Raw genomic sequence first — 27,788 nt, forward strand, 5'->3', positions numbered from 1 at the left:
CTGTATGCTCCTTATAATTTAATCTTCATTTCTTCAATTTCTTTCTTCAGTTTAGTCACCTCTTGTTTCATATCTTGCTTTTTTGCCCATTTCTCTTTTTAAATTCTTCATTCAATTCCTCTTGTTTTGGGGGGGAGGGCATGCCAGATAGCTTGTGATATCTTAGATGATGTTACCTGCTTGCCACAGTTGGAAAAGAAATCATTTTTCTTGTTGTCCTAGATGTTTTGGGGCAGTGTGCTGATTATATTTTCTACTGATAATGCAGATTTACAGTTAGGAGAGTATAATATCTACACTCAAAGAGATTCAAGGCTCCTCCATGTGGTAGCATCATGCCCACATTGGCTGCTTCCCACCTTGGGTATACAAGCTCACTGACCCAGAAGAATGTACTTGCTACCATCACGTATATCTTTTATCCTAAGAAAATGCTTCTTTCTATCATGAAAACAAATACAACCCAGTTTCCAATCAACTAACTCCTGAGGGTCTTAGGCTCTCACATCTTATCATATGAGTTCTTGATATGCAAAAATGAAAACTTCATTAACAATTTTTTTCCATTTTATAGATTTATAGTGATCTGGTATTTTAAATACCAATTCTTACTCTCACCAAGGTTTGGGATAATCTATATTATGTTGACAAGGAAAAGAATAAAGTTCACTGGCCTCATAAAAACTTAAAATTTAGCTTTATTAAAACTAACAATTAATTCCATCAAATTGAAAATTGGCAAAATTATTGAAATTTTACATAAAAGATATCTACAGGAAATTACATGAGAAGACTCATATAAACTGCATACATCCTTCCTTAGGAAGATGCAGTAACCTAAAATATAACTGCCAAATCATGATCCTTCAAACAAAAACAAGAAAAAAATATGCAAACCTCTTCAGCCTTAAAGGGCATCTCATGAATTTACTGATTCTAGGTCAGCTCTGATAATCTTGTTAAAATAAAAATCACTTTTTTTCATTGACCCTACTGAATCTCAAGCAAATATGCCTATCGTCATCTTTTCTTGAAAGCCACCTTTTCTTCCTGTAGCTCTTTAATTATATCTTAGGCTCCCCTGGTGGCTTAAACTGTAAAGAATCTGCCTGCAATGCAGGAGACTCAGGTTTGATCCTGGGGTAGGGAAGATTCTCTGGAGAAAGGAATGGGTACCCACTCCAGTATTCTTGCCTGGAGAATCCAAAGGACAGGGAAGCCTGGTGGGCTACAGTCCATGGGATCGCAAAGAGTTGGATACAACTGAGCAACTGACACTTTCACTTTTCATACCTGATTTTTATACAAGGTTTCCTTCAAGCTTGTAAGAGCATGAATACGGACGTCTACATTTTCATGCTGAATTGCTTTCATGGATAACTGAAGAGTTGTCTGAAGATCAGTACTCTCAGAGGTCTCCTATTAAAAGACCACAGAGAGATACACCTTATCAGTTAATCACGTCAGGAACCATTTCAGAAGGTCTGGATTTCCTACACCACTACCATCAAAGTAGTTAAACGGTACCCCAATTGAATGCAGTTTTAAAGAGTAATTTCTATCTTTTCTTTTGTATAGCATATCAATTTTCAGTAATTCTCAAGGAAAGGGATTTTCTTCCAACATTTTTAGTTTTAGAGAAAAATTTTATATCAACTAAATAAGAATTTACTTATCCAAAATAAATCCTTCTTGGTAAGGAATACAAGTTTCCCTTAATTTAAAAAGGGCTACATAAAAGCCTTGAACAAGGTCTACAGATTATGCAGATAACTCACTCCTTATTTTGACTACTTACTTTCTTATGACTGATGATTTACTCAGTAAAAAAACATATAAAGTCTTCAGAATCAATCTTGGGATCTGTCGTAAATACATTTTCTACTCTGACCCATGCTCAGGTATCCCACTTTCTGCCCTAAAATAAAATCACCAACAATCTTTTTTATATTTCAGAGAGTTCACTGAACTTCTAGATGTTGGAATGATAGATGATTCTCCTAAAGCTCAGAATTAGTCAGACCTGACATATCTATACCATGGTTAATAGCACAAAGTAATTGGAATCTTCCCACAGCACTTTTTTTCCTTTACTCAGAGTATACAGCTATGGTCACTTCTTTTAGGGACTGTAAGTAAGAACATATTGATCTGGGTAGGGATGGCACAAAAACTGTATCCTTTGCTCTCTGTTCTATCTAATTCTATATTACATCTTTGATCCAGATCCTAAAACTTTCTTCTAAAAATCAGACTCAAGACAGGATTATACAGTCATCAGAAATTAGGCATCAGAATATGACTATAATATCCCCAGACATCATTCTAAAGAATCTCTATTCAGTGTTTTAGCACTTGGAAATAATTTTGTATGAATGATCTCCTAAACCATACATAAAAAATTAAATACCTTTCTATATTCCTGTAGAACTGCTTTTATCTTTTTTAATTCTTGATGATCAGGTAAAAAATATATTTCATGAAGAAAATCTTGCACAGCATCCCTAACAGTCAGTTGAAAGAAAAAGAATTATTTACCAAATATGAACACTAAAAAAAAAACATACAAAGCAGAGGTTGAAATTAAGGCCAACTTAATTCACACTTAAAAAGTGCTAGCTGATTGTTGACATGTCTAGGATGCTCAGTCAATACTGGCAAATAATCAAATCTGAGAAAATCACCCTGTAGCAGTCTGCTACATAAGTGGCTCTGAAAAATCTCTATGTCTTGATATACGTTCCCATGTAGAGTCACTTCAGCTTCAATTTGGGCTAGGTGTGTGATTTGTTTTAAAAATTAGAATGTGGCAGAGGAGATGTTGAACTGACTTTGGGCCTGAGTGTTAAAAAGGTCTGGCAGCTCCTGGTTTTGTTCTCATGAGAGTCCTGAGTCACCATGTAAGAAGTCTGGTCACCATTAGGGACAAGCTACATGGAGAGAGTAAGAAGCTCTGAGACTAAATGGAAAGAGGGAGAAGTCCAGTCAAGTCTACCTACTGGCTGACTGCAATGACCACAGGTAAGAATAGCCAAGGAACTGACCAGCTGAACCCAGCCTAGACTGCAAAATTATGAGCACTAGGTTTTGAAGTGGTTTATAATGCAGCAATAGAAACTCAACCCCAAAATACAAATTCTCACAAAGATATATTAGAGAAAAATACATAAGTAATTCTTACTGGAGGTTACAATTTTTAACATGCTTCAAATATAAAGCCCTAATATTTCTAGGTCCAAATAAAAGGGTTTCTAAATTCTATATTTACTAACTCATGCAACAAACAGGTATTAAGTAACTCCTATGTGCTACTATTTCCTAGAAGCTGGGGATGTAACAACCAAGAAAACTGCAATAATTCCTTCACTCAGAGAGCTTAAAGTCTTCTCTCTAGTAGAGTGAAAGAGAATTGTTTCATTATATGAAAAGGTAGAGAAATGATTCCTCTATAATAAACAGCACAGATAAACTATTTGCATAACAATCCAAAAGGTATTTGAAAAGTGATCTAGATCAGTGATAATGTTGTTCTACTATGTTCAGAATACCAAAAATAAAAGTATTTTAATTGGAAAAAACTCCATTAACTTTTTATTCTTTATTTACTCCTTGATTGGATAGTTCCTGAAAATGACTAATGGAATTGCAATAGCATATAGATAAGTAAGTAAATAGTACTTAAATTCTAATTTTTCAGAAGCAAAGGAACCCTGATATACAACAGTATGTACAAAAATGAAAAACAAAAACAGGTGTACAGAAAGACATTCCAAACTAAAAAGCAGCCTGAGTGAAAAATAAAAATGGAAAGGAGTAATGCATATTCTTGCATTAGCAATGTGGATTGACTACAGCCTGGTATCTGCTTTGAAAAATCTTAGCAAAGAATTTTAAGAAATAACATGTGGCCAGATTTTAGAAAGCTTTAAATATCCAGATAAACAATTTGGAATTCAGAAATGGAGAATCACAGAATGTCTCTCCATGCTGGAATGATAAAGATAAAGAGATGTTTTAAAACATGAACAATACAAAGAAACATAATAAAAACTTAAAGGAAGGGAGGCTGGTTAAAGGGTTATTGCAATGAATAAGGGTTTAAAGTAAGGCAAGCTGTAGAAACTATGTGTCGGAGAAGGCAATGGCACCCCACTCCAGTACTCTTGCCTGGAGAATCCCACGGGCAGAGGAGCCTGATAGGCTGTAGTCCATGGGGTCGCGAAGAGTCAGACACGACTGAGTGACTTCACTTTCACTTTTCACTTTCATGCATTGGAGAAGGAAATGGCAACCCACTCCAGTGTTCTTGCCTGGAGAATCCCAGGGATGGGGGAGCCTGGTAGGCTGCCGTCTATGGGGTCGCACAGAGTCGGACACTACTGAAGTGACTTAGCAGCAGAAACTATGTGATTAGCCCTCCTAACCTTTTTCATGCATTCAACTGTCTGCCTTTTAACTGTGAGAAGAAAGGTAAATTGAGCCTCATCTCTTTCAAAACTGATGAAAAATAATTTTGAGCTATTGATCTACTAAGTTTAAAATATAATTACAATAAAAGCCATGTCACAACTGAAAGTCATGTCAGTTTGATATGTATTGACTTTAAACATGTCGATTACTTCTATTTATTAATGAACTCTAAATTAAAAAGAATGTGAACAGTTTACTCACAGTAATCCTAATACCTTGATACAAAAATGCAGTAATAAAAAGCTGCTATCTCTATTTCATTTACAATACCTGTTTTCAATTATGAGGTAGTGAAATATAGCTGCAGTTTCTTTAGGCTGGATATGTATGAGTGGTAACAAAGCTACTATTACATGACTGAGAAGGGAGCCCAGATAAGCATGATCCAGGCAACGAACAAAGCAGTCCCAAGCTCTATGTGGAAAAAAAAAAAGTTAAAAGTCACATCAGTTAATTATTAGCTGAACAAACAATGGTAAATACAAACAATAAGAATATAAGGCAACTGAAAAAATGTAATAAAGATCAGTCAGTATACTCAAATCAAGTGACTTCTATAATACACTAAGTCAAAAAAAAGCAAGATGAAAAAAAAAAGCTTATAATATGCTACCTTTTGGGGCAGGATTAATATGAAAAAAAAAAAGCATCTGTGAGTGTGTATACATTTGCTTATACTTTTAGAAAGGGGGGACTACACAAAATAAAATTAGACATCTATTTTTAGCAATTTAGGAATGACAGCTAGGTTCTTTGAGTTACACAAATAACATTACACAAATTTGAATTTAGGACAAAGTAAATATTTTATGTGATTTTTAAATTAAATAAAATAGATGGAAAAATCAATCTCTATTAAGCAACTGAACCTCACAATACCAAGTAGATGGAACAGGCACACAGGAAAAAATTATTTTACATGACTTTAAAACATATTATTCTTTCTTAAAAAAATTATCTTTCATATTCTTGTCCATTATAATTTATCACAGAATTCTGAAGATAGTAAAACATTATTCTGACTGTACATCTCCAATAAAATTCAGTCAAGAACAAAAAGAAACTTTAAGAAGCTTAAACTGCATTCAGAAGTTTTATTTTTAGCAGTAATACTGAAATTAAACTAAATTAGCAATCAGCCAAATCCTACATGCCAAAATCTCAATGGCCAAAAAGAAATGTGGAGAGGGTGTTTAAGGGATTGACCTATTTATAGGACTTGCTTAGGGGGCCATACAATCAAACGTGTGACATTTTATTTGGATTTTAATTCAAACAAGTCAACATCTTTGGGGAAAACATCTCTGAGACAATTGGAGAAATCTGAATTTTAGAAGATACTAAGGAAATCCTTATTAATTCTGCTAAGTATAATAATTTATGATGGTTACATATTTTTAAGATGTCCTTATCCATTAGATACATCTAAGGTTTTAGAAATAAAATGATATGATATTGGGTTTTCTTTAAAACATTCTAAGTAACAATAACTAGAAGGGTTAAATAAAATAAGATTAAAGGTTGCTACCTACTGAGGTTGGGAAGTGAGTATGCAGGGGTTCACTGTATTATTCTATTTCTCAGGATATTAAAAGATTTCACAGCAAAATGTTTTAAAAGAAGTAAACACATTCCCTTTTCAGTGCAAATGCCCCTCTATATTACAACTGGTTTGAACCCCATTTCCCTCAAATGGATAAGAATTCAAGTTAGTGTTACTGGAAGATGCAAAATATCTAATGAATTCAGGTCGTTATTTACCTGCAACACAATTCAGGAAAATCATCCTTGAATCGAAGGCCAGTTCTCAGCGTGGTCATCATCTTCACCCTCACAGAACTGACATGTTTGGGTCCCATCAATTTCATCAAAGACATTAAACTGTTCAAGGCCTGAAAAGCAGGTAGGGCTTCAACATAAAGCCATAAGCAAGCTGGCAGGAGCGGATGAGCCCTAAGGACAAGTGCTTTCCACCCTAATCTCAGTGTATATCTACTCACTAACAACACAAAGCCTAATGGCGGTAGTTTATTTTGTTCAAGTGCTTATGTAAGAATTATAATTTGAAAAATACAAGTTGGGTTCCTTTTATTTCCTGCTTTTGAAAGTGATTTGTCATTTTGGTCCTTGTGGTCTTCTTAAGCAGTAATTTTCAAATTTATTAAAACCATAATACCTATTTTTTAAACTTCTTCATATCCATCCTGAACAGCTATTTATGCATTTATGTTCTAATGGTACTAAATTCAAACGCTCTAATTTAGTAAAACAGGTAACTAATGACATACTCAGAAAATAGTACACACATTTTATTGTGTGGAACACAGAATCAGACTTGTATGAATAGCTTCAGATTCTAATGAATGGGTAAAGAAACTCTCCTGTCAACCTTAACTCTGTGGAAAAACATGAAAGCTCTTTATGTTTTAAACAAACAAACTCTAGTTTTCTTAGATTTGAGGTTATCCTTTCACTTGGGATAACAATAAGAAAGATTTTACATACACAGAGGTCGTTTTGGGGATTAAATTCACCAGTTGGCACCAAAAGAACAAGTATATGTTGCTGAAATTTTCATAGATTAATATTGTACTCCATCTTTCCTAGCTCTTTAAGGTCATTAAGAAAGTGGAGTATAGATTGAAAAAAAAGCATCTATTCATGGGTTTTTATTATAATTTTACTGACTGCAGAGTGGGAAGCAATAAAAAGGAAAATTTAATCAGTATCTAAAATACTATCCCAAACTACAGACAAAAATTTCCATTTTTGCAATCATAATGAAACTACACTGTGCCAAATGTGTTTAAATATATACAGACAAATACAGAAGTTACTTTACTTTCTATAGCCAAACACTTTTGGTATTCAAAAACACAATGGGACATGACTCACATGAGACCAATTTGGGTTAAAGAATTTAATAACGCAACTTTTGTTTACACTGTCAGGGAGTGCTGGTCTCTTTTTTTCCCATCGACCTACGTGTTGTGATGATGTGAGCCTGAAGCTGCTGAGGCCATTACCTGGCACTTAAGTTAGAGCTAATCCAAGGAAATCTGAGCTAAGTGATTAATTCTGAGAATACAATATCCAAAATCAAGTTATGCCAGAAGCTATGTATTATCTTTATACTTTTAGTTACATAGGCAACAAATTCCTTCAAGCTAGTTTGGATGAGTTTTCTGTCCCTTATAAACAAAAGAACAGTAAATGATAACATTTTCTTTTCAGATTCCTCAAAAGCATATTTGAGTTGTTCAGGAATACAGAATATTATGTTTGATAATTTTTTTTCTTTGAATGTTTGCAGCTAGAAGCAGATGTCTCCTACATATTCTATATGAATTCTGTTCTGGCCCTTTGTAACCAACTATCATCACCTACCATTTTCTTATCTTCAATGCCAACACTGGAGCTTAGTAACTGCATATTGAAAAAAGCCAAAATGCCCAACAACTTGGGTTGCAAATAATCAGCCTAAGGGGAAGAAAACCAACACAAAAAAAAGGTATTACATAGTTTCATACAGGCCAAATTTCATAAGTCAACCATTTACTTAATATCATTTCTGTTTTATCTAACTACATTAGAATATTGGAAATAACCAGTTGCAGAATTACGTTTCTCCCAAAGCATATATTTTCACATGTAATACTTTAAAAATTAATAAAACTGATTCACAATTATTATGATAATATATGATTAAATAGTTCTGTACTGTGAGAAAATCATAAGCCTTTGAATTAGAGTTGAGCTATGATAGAATCCTCAGGATCTGACTCATGTCAGGATCTAGAGTGGTGAGGATATTTATCTTAAGGAGAAGAATAGAAAAAGGCTAGTGAATGTCCTTATTTAGAGCATTTAGAGTTAAGGTGGGGAAGAAAAGTTACTTGAACAAGAAACAAGTACTCTGCCAGAGGGGCTTTTCCCAAGTGCCACTAGTGGTAAAGAACCTGCCTGCCAATGCAGGAGACATAGAGATACAGGTTTGATCCCTGGGTCGGGAAGATCCCCTGGAGGAGGAAATGGCAACCCATTCCAGTATTCTTGCCTGCAGAATCCCAGCAGAGGAGGCTGGTGAACTACAGTCCAAAGGGTCACAAAGAGTCAGACACAACTGAAGCAACTTAGCATGCATGCACACGCACCCTGCCAGAATAACGGTCTGCCATAGCAGTCAATATCCCCTGAGGAAATAGTAAAAGGGCTACAAACGTTGGGCATCAACAGCTACAGGTTAGGTATCCCTAATTATGGCATTTTGAGTCTCCTGAAGTGGACAGGGTTAACTCTTTCTTGAAAGAGGGGAGTAGAGGACAGGGTATGGACTTTAAGTCAGCCAAACCTGGGTCCAAATCCCAATTTTAAAACTTCCTAGTTTATCATGTTGGATGAGTTACTCAGCTCTTCTGAGTCTATAAGATGGGAACAATGAAAGTATCAACTGCATAAAGCTGCTGTAGAGATTAAATAAGACAATATGTATTAAATACTTAGAATACAGCAAATGTTAAATAAATCTTAATATTTTTACAAACTGGGACTGTGAGTACTCTGCAAAGAAGAATTTTCCTCTCTATAAAAGTCTTCAACAGGGGGATTCCCTGGTGGCTCGGTGGTAAAGAATTCATCTGTCAGTACAGGAGACAAGGATTCAATCCCTAGTCCAGGAAAATCTCACGTGCTGTGGAGCAACTAGGCTTGTGAACCAAAACTACTGAGCCTGTGCTCTAGAGCCCAGGAATCACAACTACTGAGCCCACGTGCTGTAATTACTGAATCCTGACTGCCTGTGCTCCGCAACAAGAGAAGCCACTGCAATGAGAGGCCAGCACACCACATTGAAGAAAAGCTTCCAGTCACCACAACTAGAGAAAAGCCTGCACAGTGACAAAGACCCAGCAGAGCCAAAAATAAATAAATAAAATTAAAGAAAAAAATCTTTAACAAAATTAGTTAGGACAAGGACATGAGTAATGTGCATGTGTAAACAAACACAATGAAGGTGTGATTAAAAAAAAAAAAAAACTTCATATATAGGCAAGAAAAGGGACCAAAAACAAGGAGGGGAGCTGGGGAGAAGCAGCAATTAGGATATTTTCCAACTCCAGGAAAAAGTTGCATTGTTTGACACTGAAGTACCTAATTCAAGTATCTTTAGGTCATACACGCTACCAGGTTGGGTGAGGAGGTAAGAAAGGTGTACACTAGCTCACTGTAGAGAGGAAGCTTAGTGTCCAACACATTTTCCAGATTAGATGTTGGGATAAACTTTTTTCTCTTGCAGAGCAAAGAGAATCATCTGTTTACCAAAGCCTAAAACTGCACTTAATTTACAAACTTCCAATTTGGATTAAGACTCAAGTTTAATATGTCGTAATTCACTAATTGCAAGGTTCTAGCTCATTCTTAGGGAGAAGGCAATGGCATCCCACTCCAGTACTCTTGCTTGGAAAATCCCATAGACAGAGGAGCCTGGTAGGCTGCAGTCCATGGGGTTGCTAGGAGTCGGACAGGACTGAGCAACTTCACTTTCACTTTTCACTTTCATGCATTGGAGAAGGAAATGGCAACCCACTCCAGTGTTCTTGCCTGGAGAATCCCAGGGATGGGGGAGCCTGGTGGGCTGCCGTCTATGGGGTCGCACAGAGTCGGACACAACTGAAGCAACTTAGCAGCAACAGTAGCAGCTCATTCTTAAATGAAAAGTTGATATAGGTGATACTCACATAATCTATGTCAATATTCTAATTTTAAAGCTCTTACATTTAGACAAATAAATAGTTCATTCATCTGCCATTCACCAAATATTTATACGTATGTCTAGAATACTCTGCCAGGTGCAAGTGTACAAGATAAGCAGTCACTTTCTCCCTACTAGCTTACACGGGAGACTGATAGAAGAAGATGACATTTATAAGTAAGTATGTAAATAAGTGTGAAATAAGTGCTATAAAGAAACAGACATGGTCACATGAGAGAGAAGAACTGGGATGAAGTGATTAGGAATTTAGATGGGATGATCAAGAAACTCTGAGATCTAAAGAATGAGAAACATCCAGGAGAAAATTTCAAGTAAAGAGACTATTTACTGTAAAGGTTGTGAAGGAGGAAAAAGCTTGACATCTTTAAGAAACACAAACAATACAGAAACATAGGCAGAAAGGAAGATAAAAGTTGCACAATATGTGAGGGTGGAAAAGTATGCACCATGTAGAGCCTTATAGATTAGAGTAATGAAAATCCCAGGAGAAATTTAACCAAGGGAATGAGTTTAAGCTGTCAGAAGAGTACTTCAAATGCTGTGTAAGTAACTGATTAAAGACGTAGGAAAGAAAGAGCAAAAAGAGAGAATAATTAGGAAGTGATCACAGTTGTCCTGGAGAAAGATGATGGTCACTTGTATAAAGGTGGTGGGTGCAGATAAGGAAAGACAGACTTGGGGGACAGACTTGAAAGGACTTGTTGATACTTAATTTTAAAGGATACAGGAAATGGAGGCCTTCCAGGTTTTGATCTGAGGAACTGATATCTGAGACAGATACTGTAGATATTGGTACCATTTCCTGAGAAGTAAAGACTATGAGAGGGACAGATTAGGGAAGGAAAATACAGATTTTTATAATTTGGGCTTCCATAGTGGCTTAGATGGTAAAGAATCTGCCTGTAAGGCAGGAGACCTAGATTCAATCCCTGGGTCGGGAAGATCCCCTCGATAAGGGAACCAGTGGCAACCCACTCCACTATTCTTGCCTGGAGAATTCCATGGACAGAGGAGCCTGGCAGGCTACAGTCCATGGCATCACAAAGAGTCAGACATGACTGACTGACTAACATTGGGCAATGGAAATGTAATGTTTGGACTTGTTTGGAGATGTTTAAAAGACAGGCAAATATAGATGACAAAGAAGAAGTTGGACAGTCTCGGTTTGCCAATTTCCTTTATCCTCAGATCCATTCACTGTCCTTTTCTGCCTGCCCATCTCTGTTTATTTCCAAGGCAAACCATTCACTATCACAGTAATCCAAGTCTATGCCCCACAAAGTAATGCTGAAGAAGCTGCAGTTAAACGGTTCTTGAAGACCTCTAAGACCTTCTAGAACTGACACCCAAAAAAGATGTTCTTTTCATCAGAGGGGACTGGCATGCAAAAGGAGGAAGTCAAGAGACAACTGGAGTAACAGGGAAATTTGGCCTTGGAATACAAAATGAAGCAGGGCAAAGGCTAACATAGTTTTGTCAAGAAAACACACTGATCATAGCAAACACCCTCTTCCAACAACACATGAGAAGACTACACATGGAGATCACCAGATGGTCAACACCGAAATCAGACTGATTACATTCTTTGCAGCCAAAGACGGAGAAACTCTATATAGTCAGCAAAAACAAGACCGGGAACTGAAGGTGGCTCAGATCATGAGCTCCTTATTGCCAAATTCAAACTTAAATTGAAGAAAGTAGGGAAAACCACTAGACCATTCAGGTATGACCTAAATCAAATTCCTTATGATTATACAGCAGAAGTGACAAATAGATTCAAGGGGTTAAATCTGATAGACAGAGTGCCTGAAGAACTACAGATGGGGGTTCATGCCATTGTACAGGGGGCAGTAATCAAGACCATCCTCAAGAAAAAGAAATGCAAAAATGCAAAATGGTTGTCTGAGGAGGCCTTACAAATAGCTGAGAAAAGAAGTGAAAGGCAAAAGAGAAAAGGAAAAATATACACATCTGAATGCAGAGTTCCAAAGAATAGCAAGGAGAGATAAGAAAGCCTTCCTCAGTGATCAAAGCAAAGATATAGAGGAAAACAACAGAATGGGAAAGACTAGAGATCTCTTCAAGAAAATTAGAGATACCATGGGAACATTTCATGCAAAGATAAGCACAATAAAGGACAGAAATGGTATGGACCTAACAGAAACAGAAGATATTAAGAAGAGGTGGCAAGAATACACAGAGAAAGTATACAAAAAAGATCTTCATGACACAGATAATCATGATGGTGTGACCACTCACCTACAGCCAGACATTCTGGAACACAAAATCAAGTGGGCCTTAGGAAAAATCACTACAAACAAAGCTAATGGAGGTGATGGAATTCCAGTTGACCTAGTTCAAATCCTAAAAGATGATGCTATGAAAGTGCTGCACTCAATATGCCAGCAAAGTTGGAAAATTTAGCAGTGGCCACAGGACTGGAAAAGGTCAGTTTTCATTCCAATTCCAAAGAAAGGCAATGTCAAAGAATGTTCAAACTACCACAGAATTGCACTCATCTCACAAGCTAGTAAAGTAATGCTCATAATTCTCCAAGCCAGGCTTTAACAGTATGTGAACGGTGAACTTCCAGATGTTCAAACTGGATTTAGAAAAGGCAGAGGAAGCAGAGATCAAATTGCCAACATCTGCTGGATCATCGAAAAAGCAAGAGAATTCCAGAAAAACATCTATTTCTGCTTTATTGACTACTCCAAAGCCTTTGACTGTGTGATCACAATAAACTGTGGAAAATTCTGAAAGAGATGGGAATACCAAACCACCTGACCTGCCTCCTGAGAAGTATGTATGCAGGTCAAGAAGCAACAGTTAGAACCAGATAAGGAACAACAGACTGGTTCCAAATTGGGAAAAGAGTATGTCAAGGCTGTATATTGTCACCCTGCATATTTACTTATATGCAGAATACATAATGCGAAATGCTGGACTGGATGAATCACAAGCTGGAATCAAGATTGCCAGGAGAAATATCAATAGCCTCAGATACATAGATGACACCACTCTTATGGCAGAAAGGGAAGAACTAAAAAGCCTCCTGATGAAAGTGAAAGAAGACAATGAAAAAGTTGGCTTAAAGCTCAACATTCATAAAACAAAGATCATGGCATCCGATCTTATCACTTCATGGCAAAGAGATGGGGAAACAGTGGAAACAGTGAGAGGCTTTATATTTTTGGGCTCCAAAATCACTGCTGATGGTGACTGCAGCCATGAAAGTAAAAGATGCTTGCTCCTTGGAATGAAAGCTATGACCAACCTAGATCACATATTAAAAAGCAGAGACATAATTTCTGACTTTGACTATGTGGACTTTTGTCAGCTAATTGCTAAGGAGAAGCAGCAATTAGAATATTTTCCAACTCCAGGAGAAAGTTGCATTGTTTGACACTGTGATACCTAATTCATGTATCTTTAGGTCACACATGCTACCAGGTTGGATGAGGAGGTAAGAAAGGTGTGCACCAGCTCACTGTAGAGAGGAAGCTTAGGGTCCACTTAGTCAAAGCTATGGTTTTTCCAGTAGTCCTATATGGATGTGAGATTTGGACTATAAATAAAGTTGAGCACTGAAGAATTGATGCTTTTGAACTATGGTGTTGGAGAAGACTCTTGAGAGTCCCTTGGACTGCAAGGAGATCCAACCAATCCATTCTGAAGGAGATCAGCCTTGGGATTTCTTTGGAAGGAATGATGCTAAAGCTGAAACTCCAGTACTTTGGCCACCTCATGTGAAGAGTTGACTCATTGGAAAAGACTCTGATCCTGGGAGGGATTGGGGGCAGGAGGAGAAGGGGACGACAGAGGATGAGATGGTCGGATGGCATCACCAACTTGATGGACGTGAGTTTGAGCAAGCTCCAGGAGTTGGTGATAGACAAGGAAGCCTGGTGTGCTGCAGTCCATGGGGTGGCAAAGAGTCAGACACGACTGAGTGAGTGAACTGAACTGCACTGCACTGATGTGCCTGGGAGGCCAACCAGATTTCATCACTCAAGATTCCTTTTCCTCTGGGTTTCCTACTAAATTCAGTCAAGTAGAGCCACCAACAGGGGAACATAGGGCAGGAGTAGAGAGTGTGATATTTATAACTTCCTGCACTCTCTGGGTTGTGAGGTGCTCTTGGCAGTGGTTATATTCCTCCATGACAAGAGCCCTTCCCAAGCACCATGGTTTTAGCTCTCTGATGATACCATTTCTTCTTGCCTAGGAGGAAGGGCAGCATGTGTTTTCTGCTGTTTCTAGTCTTGGGTTTCTTAACACTCCCTGCTAGTTCTCTTAACCTTGCTATGTCAATGAAAATAGCCCCTTCATTAAATTATTTTCAATGAAACATTTGCGTGTGTGCCATCTATTTCCTGCCAAGACCTAACTTGCATTAAGTCCACAAGCCCAAAGTTCAAGAGAGCTCTGGACTAGAATTTCAATTATAAAATCATCAAAATATAAATCATATTAAAGGATCAGAGGAATTCAGATTCCCTGTCATTTAAGGAGAGAATATTTATAGAGGAAAAAGACCCAATTACATAGTATTGAATGTAACATATAGAGAATAAGTAGATAAAGTACAAGTTAAGAATGAGTGGACAATCACCAATGAATGAATATTATATACACACACACAAATATATGTATATACGATGGAATACTGTGCTCAGTCGCTCAGTCATGTCTGATTCTGTTATGCTATGGACTATAGCCTGCCAGGCTCCTACGTCCATGAGGATTCTCCAGGCAAGAATGCTGGAGTAGGTTGCCATGCCCTCCTCCAGGGGATCTTCCCAACCCAGTCTCCTGCATTGCATGAAGATTCTTTACTGTCTGAGCCACCAGGGAAGCCCAAGAATACTGGAGTGGGTAGCCTGTCCCTTCTACAGGGGAACTTTCTACCCAGGAACTAAACCAGGGTCTCCTACATTGGATTCTTGACCAGCTGAACTACCCAGGAAGCCAAGTGGAATACTACTCAGCCATAAAAAGAATGAAATAATCCCATTTTCAGCAACATGGGTGAACCCAGAGAGTCAGAAAGAGAAAGACAAATACTATATGCTATCACTTATACATGGAATCTAAAATATGGCACAAATGAACTTATCTATGAAAAGAAACAGATTCACAGACATAGAGAACAGACTTGTGGTTGCAGGAGGGGGAGAGGGATGGATTGGGAGTTTGTGATTAGCAGATGCAAACTATTATATCTAGAACAAATAAATAGCAAGGCCCTACTGTATAACACAGGGAACTATATTGAGTATCATGTAACAACCCATAACAGAAAGGAATATGAAAAAGAATAGATATATATGTAGAACTGAATCACTGTGCTTCACAACAGAAATTAACAAAACATTGTAAATCAACCATACTTCAATAAAATAAGTTAAGAAATAAAGAATGAGTGGACAGTGAAGCAAAAAGAAAATCAAGAAAATATGGTGTCACAGATGTCAAATAGGAAGGGATGGTCAGCTGTACAGAACACCAGTGAAAGTCAAATAAGACAGAAAAAGAAAAGCAACCACTGGATTTGATAGCAGAAAGATCATTTTTGACCTTGACAAGATGAAAATTTCAGTAGAATATTTCAAACAGAGTCAGAGTTGAATGAGCTAAAGAATGGTGGTAAATGAGAAAGCCAAGACAGAAACCTCTCAAGATATTTTGCTGATAGTACTTTGAATATCTTCAGAGAATGAAGACAATCAAAAGAAAAAAATATTAAGTCTGAGATTTATATGTTTTTTCTACATGAAGAAATAAAATAGTAAGATGATTTCAGATACAAATTTAAGACAGGGAAAGACAAAACGGAATATTTTCTAACCTGCCTTAAACCCAACAAAGAATTCAAATATAGTTTAGAACTGATACAGTTAATATGTTATGCCAAGGAAGGGATAGTGGCACTGGGGAAAGCTATGAATGTATTCTGATCCATAGTTAAAAGGTAGTGACGAAAAATAAACAGCTTTACCCAGTGAAAAAATAAAATCTAAAATCATTTGAAAATGTATATTTTTTAATTCTGATATGTATGCTGTGACCATGCAATTTAAATAAACAGTCTTTTCAAAACAAAAATTCCAATTTAAAATTTAAATAAATCTCTAGCATTTGGGAAATATATAAAACACCTGTTTTTTCAATTACATAACGCTACAAAAAGGAAAAAAACAAACCAAAAAACCCATATCATGTATTCCTTACCATAAGTTCAGGTGATGTGATATCTCTTGGACCTTGATATGGATCATCACTAGATGCAAATGAGGCAAGTATTGACAAACCATTGAAAACCTGTTGATAGTGTTCTCCAATACGGAGCAATAATTCATTATGCAGTCCTTGGAAATCTTGTCTCAGCAGGCTCCCCAGTTCAATTTCTGTTTCATTCTAACCGAAAGATACATTAAAAAAATAAAAAGTTGGTTTTTTCCTCCATCCTAACATCTTGGAAATAAGAGTATTGATTTTAATATGCTATAGTTAATCAGGAACTCTGGAACAGGTGACAAGAATTACTACTAATATTTTAAAAGGCATTGGAAAAGGATTCTAATCTCGACTTTTCCTGGTAGGTTTGCCATGGACTACAGGTAAAAAAGAGAAGTGATCAGACTTTATTTTGAAATAAAATTTTTTAAAGGGAGTATAGTTTTTTATAAAGTTTTAAAATGTCATTACATTCAAAGAAATATAACTGCTGAGAGGCAAATTAGTGGCTCTGCCTCTCTCTGCCTTAGCTTTCTCATCCACAAAATGGAAAAATAATAGTACTTTATCTCACTGGGTAACTGAGAGGAGTTATGCAAGTGAAATAATCCATAAAAATTGCTTAGCAAAGTTTCTGACATGTAAGCATTGGAATGCTGTTACCATTCCACTTTCATAACACAGATTTTGTTTCTCAAAATGAATAAATACACTCAATACTCAAAAAGACTCATGTAGAAAGAGATCCATAGCTGGCATATCATGAAATATAGGAAATAAATTAACAATGGAGAAAAACAATAGTTACATATGCATATCTGACAGGTTCTCTTGTTCCCATGTAGCCTCTTATTCCTCAGATTTTGTTGCTACTACGACACCAAAAAATGCAGCACAGGCTATAATTGTAAATTTGAAAACTAGCAAGAAAGTGGGCCAAACTGTAATCAGAGCCCTAAGTAACTAAATGCAATGCTGTCATAATACTACAGTTGAAGGATATTGCCTCTTCTGACAGATATAATTATCTATCATTAGTCACTGATAGTTCCAATCAATTAATAAATTCTAAAATGAAATTAGTTGAGAAGCTGATCCATGAATGGATGACTATCACATACCATCACTGTAAAACAATAAAAAAAATAACAAAAGAATACTTCTATTTAATACTCTCCTTTGGCCCAGGACAATACTTATTTATGTACCACCTGAACTTATATTACTCTAAGATAAATTATAAACTAGTCACTCTATTTCCATAAGAATGTCACAATAGCTTTCCTATAATGCAAATTTACACAAAAGAGTAAAACATATACAAACATTCAATTACCTTTAGATAATGAAGGGCACGTTCTAATTCGTCCTTGGAACAGGAACAGACCAAATGGGAAAAAATATACTTGAAGTTATTTATTAAAATCTCTCTACGATTGACATTTAATTGTTTTCCTAAAGTTCGAATGAGAGCAGAAGCTGCAGGGCTTGCTTTGGCAGCAAGGTCAGGTAGCAACACTTGTAATGTTCTCTGAAAAAGAATTCAAATATAGTTTAGAACTATATTTACCAAAATATAGTTACCAAAAAGCATATTTGACCAGGTGATAAAATATTCACGAGCTATGTACAAAAATAATTAAAAATACCACCCATATTTGGAGTCCACCTACAACATATCTGAATTCAGATTTACCACTTGTTCACTCAACAGACGTGTACTGAGCATCTACTATGGCACAGGCACTGCAGATACAGCAGTGAAAAATAGGCAAGGTTCTTGATGGTATGAAGTTTACACTGGAGGTGGGGGGAGATAGAAATAAAGAAGCTAATGTTCAAGTAGCAAAGAAAATAATTTCTCATTAGTATGTATTCATGCTTTTAATTAAAGCAGAGAAGCTAATGTTCAAGTAGCAAAGAAAATAATTTCTCATTAGTATGTATTCATGCTTTTAATTAAAGCAGAGGTTCCAAGCTTGATTTATTATTTGATCTAACTAGTATTTAGACAATAAACAAAAGGAGCCATAAATACAGTATTTTAACTTCTTCAAATTAAGAAGTTGATGAGGGAGGGGGGTTCAGGATTGGGAACTCATGTACACCTGTGGCTGATTCATGTCAATGTATGGCAAAACCAATACAGTATTGTAAAGCAAAATAAAGTAAAAATAAAAATTAAAATAAATAAATAAATAAAATAAAATACATTGTGTAAAAAAAAAAGAAGTTGTTGATGCTACAATACTAAGGAAAACCTTTTTAATACACCGTCATCCTAACATGGCAACAAATCTATTTTGATTTTGGTCTATTTCCTTTAAGATCTTGTTCTTAAATAATATATAAAGTTCCAAACATAAAACGATTGGCCTTTTATTTATTCACATATCTAACGAACAACTACTACATGTCAGTGACTATTATAGGCACTGAAGATATGACAATAAACAAGACCCAAACCCTACCCTCAGAGGTACTTACACCTTATTTGTGTTATGTCTTTCAACTTAATCCAGTAAGACTGGACATTATAAGGTAGTTTCTACCAAGTATTTATAATTATTGTGTTACACTGCATAATATTTTATGACCTAATTATTAGATACTTAAGTTTCTTCTCAGGGTTTTGTTTATTTGATACTTGGAAAATGCTGCAGTAAACCTCTGCTTTGAGGCCCTCAGATGAAATTACTAAATGAAAAGGTTAAAAATATCTTTGTGGTCCTTAATGTATAGTATCATAGTTCCTTCTAAGATTTGTCCAATTTACACACAATTTAATTTTGTTAAAATATGAAATACTGTAGGGAAAAATTTTGCCTAGATCATTATTATAATTTATAAATTAATAATAATAAACTTTGCCTTTGGGAAAACATAAGAAGATAACCTACACCATCCATCTTTGAAACCTCAGCCCCACTAATGACTTTTCAAAGGCTTCCCAAACCACTACATACTACAAACTTGATTATCTGAATTCACATGTTATCTATAGCATTATTTTGTACTCCCACTACTTAGGGATAGATATGATCATATTAGACTTTGCATTACCAATGAAATCCATCATAGCACTAAAGACATAAATGTTTGGTAAATGGAATTAATTAGCATTAATTAATTAGTATTAACTTTTCAAGATAGCTAACCATAAAGAGCAATGACTCAAAACAACACATATTTCACTTTTATAACATAAGTAATATTATCATATCAGAGTCAAAAGATAACATGTAAATTTGAAAATCTATGGTCCTCATTATACTTGCCAGATAATAAACAATACCAGATTTTCTTAAAAAATAGAGAGAGAATGGAATAAACACAAATAACTGAACTGAAAACCTCAATAAAGTCAACTATTCTTTGCAACGTACAGTAAGGAAACGATTAAGATCAGGAAAGTCAAAAACATTGGCAATTTCAGACAAGGTATTTAAAGCCATTTCTCGCTGGTGAGCCACATCTTGTTTTCGCATCTCAGCATTCTGGCATGGAGTACTAGGAAGTGCCGTCATCTGACTGGAATGGAGGGATTCTACCAAAAACTAGAGCAAAATGATGTTAGTTTTCACACAGGAAGAACATTTAACTATTATGTTTTAGGCTAACATAAAGGCCAGTATCAGAGTTCTAAACATATTACCTGAATAGTTCATTTAATTTTTATAACAACCTTAATGAGGTATATATAAACACCCTTTTATAGATGAAGTAACCAGGCTTAGTTAAACTGGAATATGTTCTTAAGGATTACACCACTAGCACAGAGCAAAGCCTGTATTTTAACACTTCCCAACTTTTCAGAATGAACCTTTCTTGAGTGAACCTTTCTTAAAACAAAGTACCTTATCCATAATATCAAAACATAAAACAGTTTATCACTAAAAGAAAGACTAATTAAAAAAAGACTTCTCTTCATAGATTAACAATAGAGTAATAATTATTATAAGATGATTTTTTTCCCCTCTCCCATTTATAGCCTACATTTTCAGACTAGGATGCTAAAATAGAAAAATGACAAGATGTAGGGTCTTTTAAATAAACCAAATATATCATTAAAAAAAGAAATATCTCTCTTAAAACAAGAAAAGTAAAACATATATATGTTCTTTTTTTAGCTTTTGCAAAGTAATGCTATTTCCTGTAGTCAAGGCCAGTGCTGAATCTCACCTGACAGATAGGTTTCTTATACTGGCTGAAAAAGTTCTGCAGTTTAACACTTTTAGCCGCAACCAGCGCTCTAATTTCCGTGTATGCTGCTCCAGAGACAGAAGCTGACTTGGATAATAAACAATGCAATAAGTGCAAGAGGGCAAAAGGTACCAAATCTCCCTTTGCGGCCCTAAAATTATATTAAAAAAAAAGTATTATCAATGTCTTGAAAATAAAAATCTATAAATAAATGCAAACTGTTATCACACTTCTCTCTATAACATCACAACTCTCATATTACCATTTCCAACAGCAGGCAAACAAAAAAGGTAAACGGCCAAAATAAATAAGAAGTCTACAAAAGCTGCCAAACTTACCTTCCAATATCCCCTGTTGTAAGAATCAAGGTATCCTTCAATTCATTATTTCTTGAGATCTGAGCATGTGTATATGCTTCCTTCATCCTTAAGACAAAAAGCTAGAACAATAATATTAACTAGTTAAAGAAATTTTTAGAACCGGGTTTATGAAAATACATAAAAATAAAAATTTTAAATAAAAGTCATCAACCTCTTTTATAAATCCATCCTCAGCATCCAAGGATTCCAATATATGCTTGATATTTCCACTAAAAGCCACTCTAACATCCTTGTCTGGATCTTCCATTAAATTTAATAAAGTTCCAAGAACCATTTTTACATCTGTTTCATCTTCTCTAAAATCAAGATGCTTACAAAGATGATGCAGATTTTCTATGAAAGCTAAAAACAAGAGCATATAATACCTAAGTTAACACATTACATTAAAAAGTTGTACTATAAAAATATTGCCAATAAATAATACACTACAAAGAATGCTAAGTTGTCTTATGAAGTCAATATTTTGTGTTTAAATTTGTAAAGCATATAGAATTGTGGAGGATTAAAATGAATACTTGAGAAACTAATACCTATAAATTTAAATTTCCTTTAGGGATTTCACTGGTGGTCCAATGGTTAAGAATCTGCCTACCAATACAAGGGACACGGGTTCCATCCCTGGTCAGGAAAGGCCTCACTTGCCACAGAGCAACTATGCCAATGCACTACCACTATTGCGCTTGAGCTCTACAAGCTGTGAGCCACAGCTTCTGAGGCCTGCCCTACAGAATCTGCGCTCCACAACAAGAGAAGCCACCACAATGAGAAGCCTGCACACCTCAACAAAGGATAGCCATGCTCACCTTAACTACAGAAAGAGGGCATGCAGCAACAAAGATCCAGCACAGGCAAAAATAAATAAATAATCTTTTATACTAAAAAAATTTATTTTATGCTTTTTAGTAAAAGTTATACATAATTTAAATCTAAAATAATTTCTAGAATTTTTAAAGTTATAAAATGATTACTCAGTCAGATTTTTTAAATTACTGGGACAGACTTAAAAGCATATTTCCATAATCTAAAGAAGTGTGAATAAAGGGAAAGCTTGTTGTTTTTGTTGTTTAGTCACTAAGTCATGTCCAGCTCTTTTGCGACCCCATGGACTGTAGCCCACCAGGCTCATCTGTCCACAGGATTTTCCAGGCAAGAACACTGGAGTGGATTGCCATATTCTTCTCCAGGGAATCTTCCCCAACCAGGGATCGAACCCATGCCTCCTGCTCTGGCAGATAGGTTCTCTACCATTGAGCCAGAGAGTCTCTTGGACTGTAAGGAGATCCAACCAGTCAATCCTAAAGGAAATCAGCCCTGAATATTCATTGGAAGGACTGATGCTGAAGCTGAAACTCTAATACTTTGTCCACCTGATGTGAAGAACTGACTCATTGGAAAAGACCCTGATGCTGGGAAAGATTGAAGGCAAGAGGAGATGAGGACGACAGAGGATGAGATGGTTGGATGGCATCACTGACTTAATGGACATGAGTTTGAGTAAGCTCTGGGAGTTGATGATGGACAGGGAACTCTGGCGTGCTGCAGTCCATGGGGTAGCAAAGAGTCTGACACAACTTAGTGACTCAACAACAATAACCACTCAAAGCAAGTCATCGTCCAAGTATGTGTATACATTTCATGCTCCCAACAAGTTCATACACCATTACCATTGGAAAGTGGTAAAGATATAATCTATACTCCTCAGGGGGCAAAGTATTGGACTATTAGAAGTTCTGAAGGTCCAAAGCAGTGGCAGGGGACACATTAAGAAGGTCCCTGGGATCACTAAAGAGGATACAGGATACTGAAACTCACAATATTGAACTAAACAATAGGTATGTCCCTTACACTGTCTAGTCACAAGAGCATTCTAAAACTCTAAAAATTACTTCCCTTGTTAGTTCTGTGATACAGTCTAATATCAGACATCCTGTTTATGAATAATTACATAAGCACTGAATCTATCAAGCAAGTCTAATTTTTTAAGGCTTCAGGCTAACTCCACCATTGTTTTTGTTTTTTTTTTTAAAGGAGCTTAAATAGGTTTTAAAATATTAAATAAATCATAACAAACCACTTACCAAGTTTCACTGGGCTAGGTGTTTTTTTTTCCAGTAGGAAAAGGAATGGCTTGCAAACAGAAGCTTTTAGTCGAGAAGATGAACATTCAGGTTGAGAAGCAACTTTTAGGCTCTTACACAAGAGGTCAATATGCCCATATTCAGAGAGAGGTTCTGTTAAAGAACTTGTCAAATAAAACTTGCCATGAAGTGTACAGACAAGCTGACCAAGTACAGATGCAAATTCTTTTTTGACAATGTCAGAATCATCTTTGACTTTATCTCTGAGGGGGAAAAAAAAGTACTAAATCTTTTGGTTTAATTTTGTGGTCTAAATAGTCTTGCCTCATTTGGGGCAAAAGTACTGATTAAACAAAGCAACATTTGTTCTATATATCCAGCAATAAACATAAATTTGTATATATGATATTTGTTCAATCAAGTTATATATTCAAATTAAAATATTAATACATACACAAGAATCTTGGGAACTCTGTTATAAGGATTCTGCTGCTGCAGTAAGATAAAGAATCCATTAATACAACTTGTCCGGATTACTTCATGAGAGCTCTGCAGGGCCCAGCTGTAAACTGCTGTTCTCCATTCAAGGTATATTCTTCTTGGAAACAGAGTTAGAAGAAATACACATTGTGACTGGGCCTGTGGTGCTAAAAAAATTAAGTCTATTAATTAAGATTTCTAAGTGTTAATTTTACATACACACAACATACATACTTATTCCTTATTGTAAAATCAAATAACATTTAATATATATACAGCATTTAATTAAAAACTCCTTTTCCATTTATTAAGCACATGCACTAAAAAAGGTCCATGTATAATCTTACTAGTAACAGGGAAATCCAAACTGAAAATAACACCCATCAAATAGCAAAAAACATATATTTGTTTAGGTAGTTACATCTGGGCCCTCCACAGTGAAAGCACAAAGTCTTAACCACTGTACTGCCAAGGAATTCCCTCTCTTTTTTAAGATAGCAAAAAATTTAAAATTTGATAGTGCCAAGTGCTGGTAAAGATATGAAACAAAAGGAACTCATATTTTGCTAACAGCAATGTAATTTGGAATGACATCTTTGGAGAACAATGTGGCAGAATAGAGCTGAGGATGCATAAATCCTACAGTTTATCCCTTTCTACATGTCTAACTCCTTTTTGAACTATTTAAAAATGTACCTTATTTTGTAATCACACATATAGAATTTTGTGACCACTTACAGTAGCTATCTGAAATCCTCTGGCTTAATGTTAGAAGACTGGTGGCAAATGTGGTCAACTTTAAAGAGTCATCATCAGAATGGAGACAAATCCATGGAAGTGAGAGCATTCCACATAAATCTTCCAGGATATGATCTTCAAATGAAGTGTTTACTACAGAAACACATAATAGGTGATTAATGATATCTTTTCTTTAATCATATTTAGCTAGGTCTTCTTTCAATTAAAAAAAAAGACATTCTACACATCAAATGGAATTACAACAAACATTCATAAACAGGGGTTCTTAACATAAAGATGATGTTCTGAGGTCTGCGAATCCAAAGGAATTAAATGTGACTTTATGAAAATATGCATTTATATTTTTAGTAGCATTCTTTAGATTCTTAAAATAAAATTTAAAAGCTATAAATAATTTCTACTGACTGAAAAAGAATACTAAAAGTATTATACAAATAAATTTAGAACTTACAAATTACTGATATGCTTAACAGAACTGAAATTAAAAATAAACTTTTGGGCATTCCCAACATTGGTTCATTTAGGCCTTAGGCAAAAAACAAAACCTATTTTCATACTGATTACTGGTTATTTTGATCTGTAGCTTTTTTGTACTCACCTTGAATATACATCAAAGCATCATATATTTTTACCACTTTGTCAATAATTGTCTCCAGATCAGGTTTCTGAACAGATTCTAACAAAGTCCTACAGCTCTTAAGCACCTTTGTGTAAAAATTCACAGACATCCAAGTTATCATTACTGAAGGTTTCTTCTTACACTTCTGTTGACAGTCCTTGAAATTATAGCTGCAGTTAAAACATTTTTTAAGACAATTAAAATGAATTTTATTATAGTCAAAACTAATATTGTAGAAGCAAAAAGAAATTGTGAGTATAAAACTAACCTAAAACTTTAAACCAATTCAAAGTAAATATGCATATCAATTAATATATCATTATTATTTTAAGTTTAATCTCTTTATGTCAGTCTAAATCACACAGGATTTGGTAATTAAAGTTAATCTATGCTATTTAAATGTGATACCACCAGGCTTTAAAATAACAGAAGATATAGCTGTAAAATCACTGCAGATGGTGACTGCAGCCATGAAATTAAAAGACGCTTACTCCTTGGAAGAAAAGTTATGACCAACCTAGATAGCATATTCAAAAGCAGAGGCATTACTTTGCCGACTAAGGTCCGTCTAGTCAAGGCTATGGTTTTTCCTGTGGTCATGTATGGATGTGAAAGTTGGACTGTGAAGAAGGCTGAGTGCCGAAGAATTGATGCTTTTGAACTGTGGTGTTGGAGAAGACTCTTGAGAGTCCCTTGGACTGCAAGGAGATCCAACCAGTCCATTCTGAAGGAGATCAACCCTGGGATTTCTTTGGAAGGAATGATGCTAAAGCTGAAACTCCAGTACTTTGGCCACCTCCTGCGAAGAGTTGACTCATTGGAAAAGACTCTGATGCTGGGAGGGATTGGGGGCAGGAGGAGAAGGGGACAACCCAGGATGAGATGGCTGGATGGCATCACAGACTCGATGGACGTGAGTCTGAGTGAACTCCGGGAGTTGCTGATGGACAGGGAGGCCTGGCGTGCTGCGATTCATGGGGTCGCAAAGAGTCGGACACGACTGAGCGACTGAACTGAACTGAACTGAATAATAGGACAAAAGCAGACTTTACCCAAATTAGCTATTACTTCAAGTTATCTCAAATTCCAAATTTAAGGTAATCTGAATTAATACAGCTTCTTTAATCTCCTTCATAACTTTGTATTAGCTAGTTAAGAGTGACTCAGAAAAATTAAAAGATTTAAAAAAAAAAAGAAAAACAACGAGTGAATCAGGAAACATGGAATAAATGATCATATAAAAAATTATCAAGGAGTGTTGGTCTATAACATGACAGTAAAAAATAAGACTAAATCTTCAGAGAGGGTTCATACTTTATTCCTTCTGATAGAATAATTAACCTATATTAATGCTAAACTAAAAATATCTCTAATGAGTTTTAAATTCCTACTTTTATTATCAAAGGGGAAAGTTCTTTTGATGAAATATTTGGCTTGAAGAGCATTGAATTTTGAGTTGTATAAAAAAATGTTCTACGTTTCCACCCCAGAAAGTTAGTTTAGGCTTCAGACAAAAAAGAGCCTCCATTTTGAACGTGTAAAGAGGACATAAAAACATTTACTTCACAGAATTGTTGTAAAGATTAAATAAGATATGTATAGTACTTAACACAGTATCTGGCATTTAGCAGATGCTCAATAAAAAACAAATTTCTCTTTCACAGAAAAATTTTGTGTTCTAAGGTCACAAAAATCAAGTGAATAAAGACGTCTTCCAAAACAATGAATTCAAATGTATTACACCCAGAAATACAAGTTGTTTTTACCAGTCCATGTTTTGATGAGAACAGTGAACAGTACACAGAGCAGTCAGTTGTAGAATGACAGCAACTCCTTCTAAAATCTCACTAATAGGATTCTTCACATTATTGGATTCAAGGCAAATTTGAAGGTCCTCAGCCTTCTGTTTCAGTGCACTCCATAATATGCTCTTTTTGTTCATATCCACATGTTTAATTCTGTATTAATTAAACCAGAGTGTAAAGATTCATATTCATATGAATTTATATAATCTCGCTTGTACATGAAAAATATTTTAAATACAAGACAGCATGTAATGGCAACTACTGACATTTTGTTTGTTTTTTGCTATACCATATGGCTTGTGGGATCTTAGGCCTAGGCCACAGCAGTGAAAGCACTGAGTCCTCATCACTGGACCACCAGGGAAATCCCTACAACTACTGAAATTTATAACAACTTTTACAATTGGCTAAAATATGGGAATTCTTTGGCTACATCACAAAAAAATAATTTGCTAACATTTTTTAAATTGTTGATAGATGTATAGTCACAGAGATTTTTTTAATGTATTAAAAAGTCAAATCAGGCAAGTAAAGAATTTCAAGTAACCATATTTAGTCATGGAATCTTTTATACTAAAATAGACTACAAGAACTATTAGACTTTTTAAGCACTCCTTTGACTATTTATAGAAAGAACAAATATTCTTGGTGTATTTAAGGCAAAGCACTTAAATAAAGGTGATTTTTAAGTCACTAAAGTTCTATTAAGTGGCTAAATACAAACTGAATGAAAGTCATACTCCTCAGTCTGTTTTGGTGCTCTTTTGGAAGAGTGTAAAGACGAGCTGAGTCGACGCCTTTTGGGTGACAGTCCATTGCTATTACTGCTGAGGTTTTCCTGTTGAATTTGGCAATGAACTTCATCAATGATTTCCATACTTTCCATTTTTAAGGCTGCATAAAGTGGGCCCAACAAATACTGAGAAAGCAAAAATAATTTTAAAAACTATTTCTTAGAAAATAAGTTTATATGTATTATTCATA

The 27,788-nt window shown here is 35.5% G+C and overlaps 1 protein-coding gene across 1 annotated transcript in view; it reads right to left on the minus strand.

The window, feature by feature from the left end:
* Window positions 1-27,788, minus strand: part of ATR (ATR serine/threonine kinase) — a 116,872-nt gene that overhangs the window by 68,935 nt on the left and 20,149 nt on the right. The window contains exons 5-21 of the mRNA XM_040234094.1: window positions 27,545-27,723; window positions 26,766-26,957; window positions 24,979-25,169; window positions 24,360-24,512; window positions 23,596-23,788; window positions 23,142-23,404; window positions 21,215-21,405; window positions 21,022-21,122; window positions 20,663-20,834; window positions 19,867-20,037; window positions 17,817-18,011; window positions 16,475-16,660; window positions 7,858-7,950; window positions 6,232-6,362; window positions 4,741-4,884; window positions 2,411-2,504; window positions 1,294-1,419 (exon numbers count right to left, since the gene is read on the minus strand). Coding sequence (XP_040090028.1) covers window positions 1,294-1,419; window positions 2,411-2,504; window positions 4,741-4,884; window positions 6,232-6,362; window positions 7,858-7,950; window positions 16,475-16,660; window positions 17,817-18,011; window positions 19,867-20,037; window positions 20,663-20,834; window positions 21,022-21,122; window positions 21,215-21,405; window positions 23,142-23,404; window positions 23,596-23,788; window positions 24,360-24,512; window positions 24,979-25,169; window positions 26,766-26,957; window positions 27,545-27,723 — 2,775 coding nt within the window. The remainder of the gene's footprint in view (window positions 1-1,293; window positions 1,420-2,410; window positions 2,505-4,740; window positions 4,885-6,231; window positions 6,363-7,857; window positions 7,951-16,474; window positions 16,661-17,816; window positions 18,012-19,866; window positions 20,038-20,662; window positions 20,835-21,021; window positions 21,123-21,214; window positions 21,406-23,141; window positions 23,405-23,595; window positions 23,789-24,359; window positions 24,513-24,978; window positions 25,170-26,765; window positions 26,958-27,544; window positions 27,724-27,788) is intronic.

Source organism: Oryx dammah, unplaced genomic scaffold (assembly GCF_014754425.2).
Source record: "Oryx dammah isolate SB20612 unplaced genomic scaffold, SCBI_Odam_1.1 HiC_scaffold_2, whole genome shotgun sequence".
Classification (NCBI taxonomy): Eukaryota; Metazoa; Chordata; class Mammalia; order Artiodactyla; family Bovidae; genus Oryx; species Oryx dammah.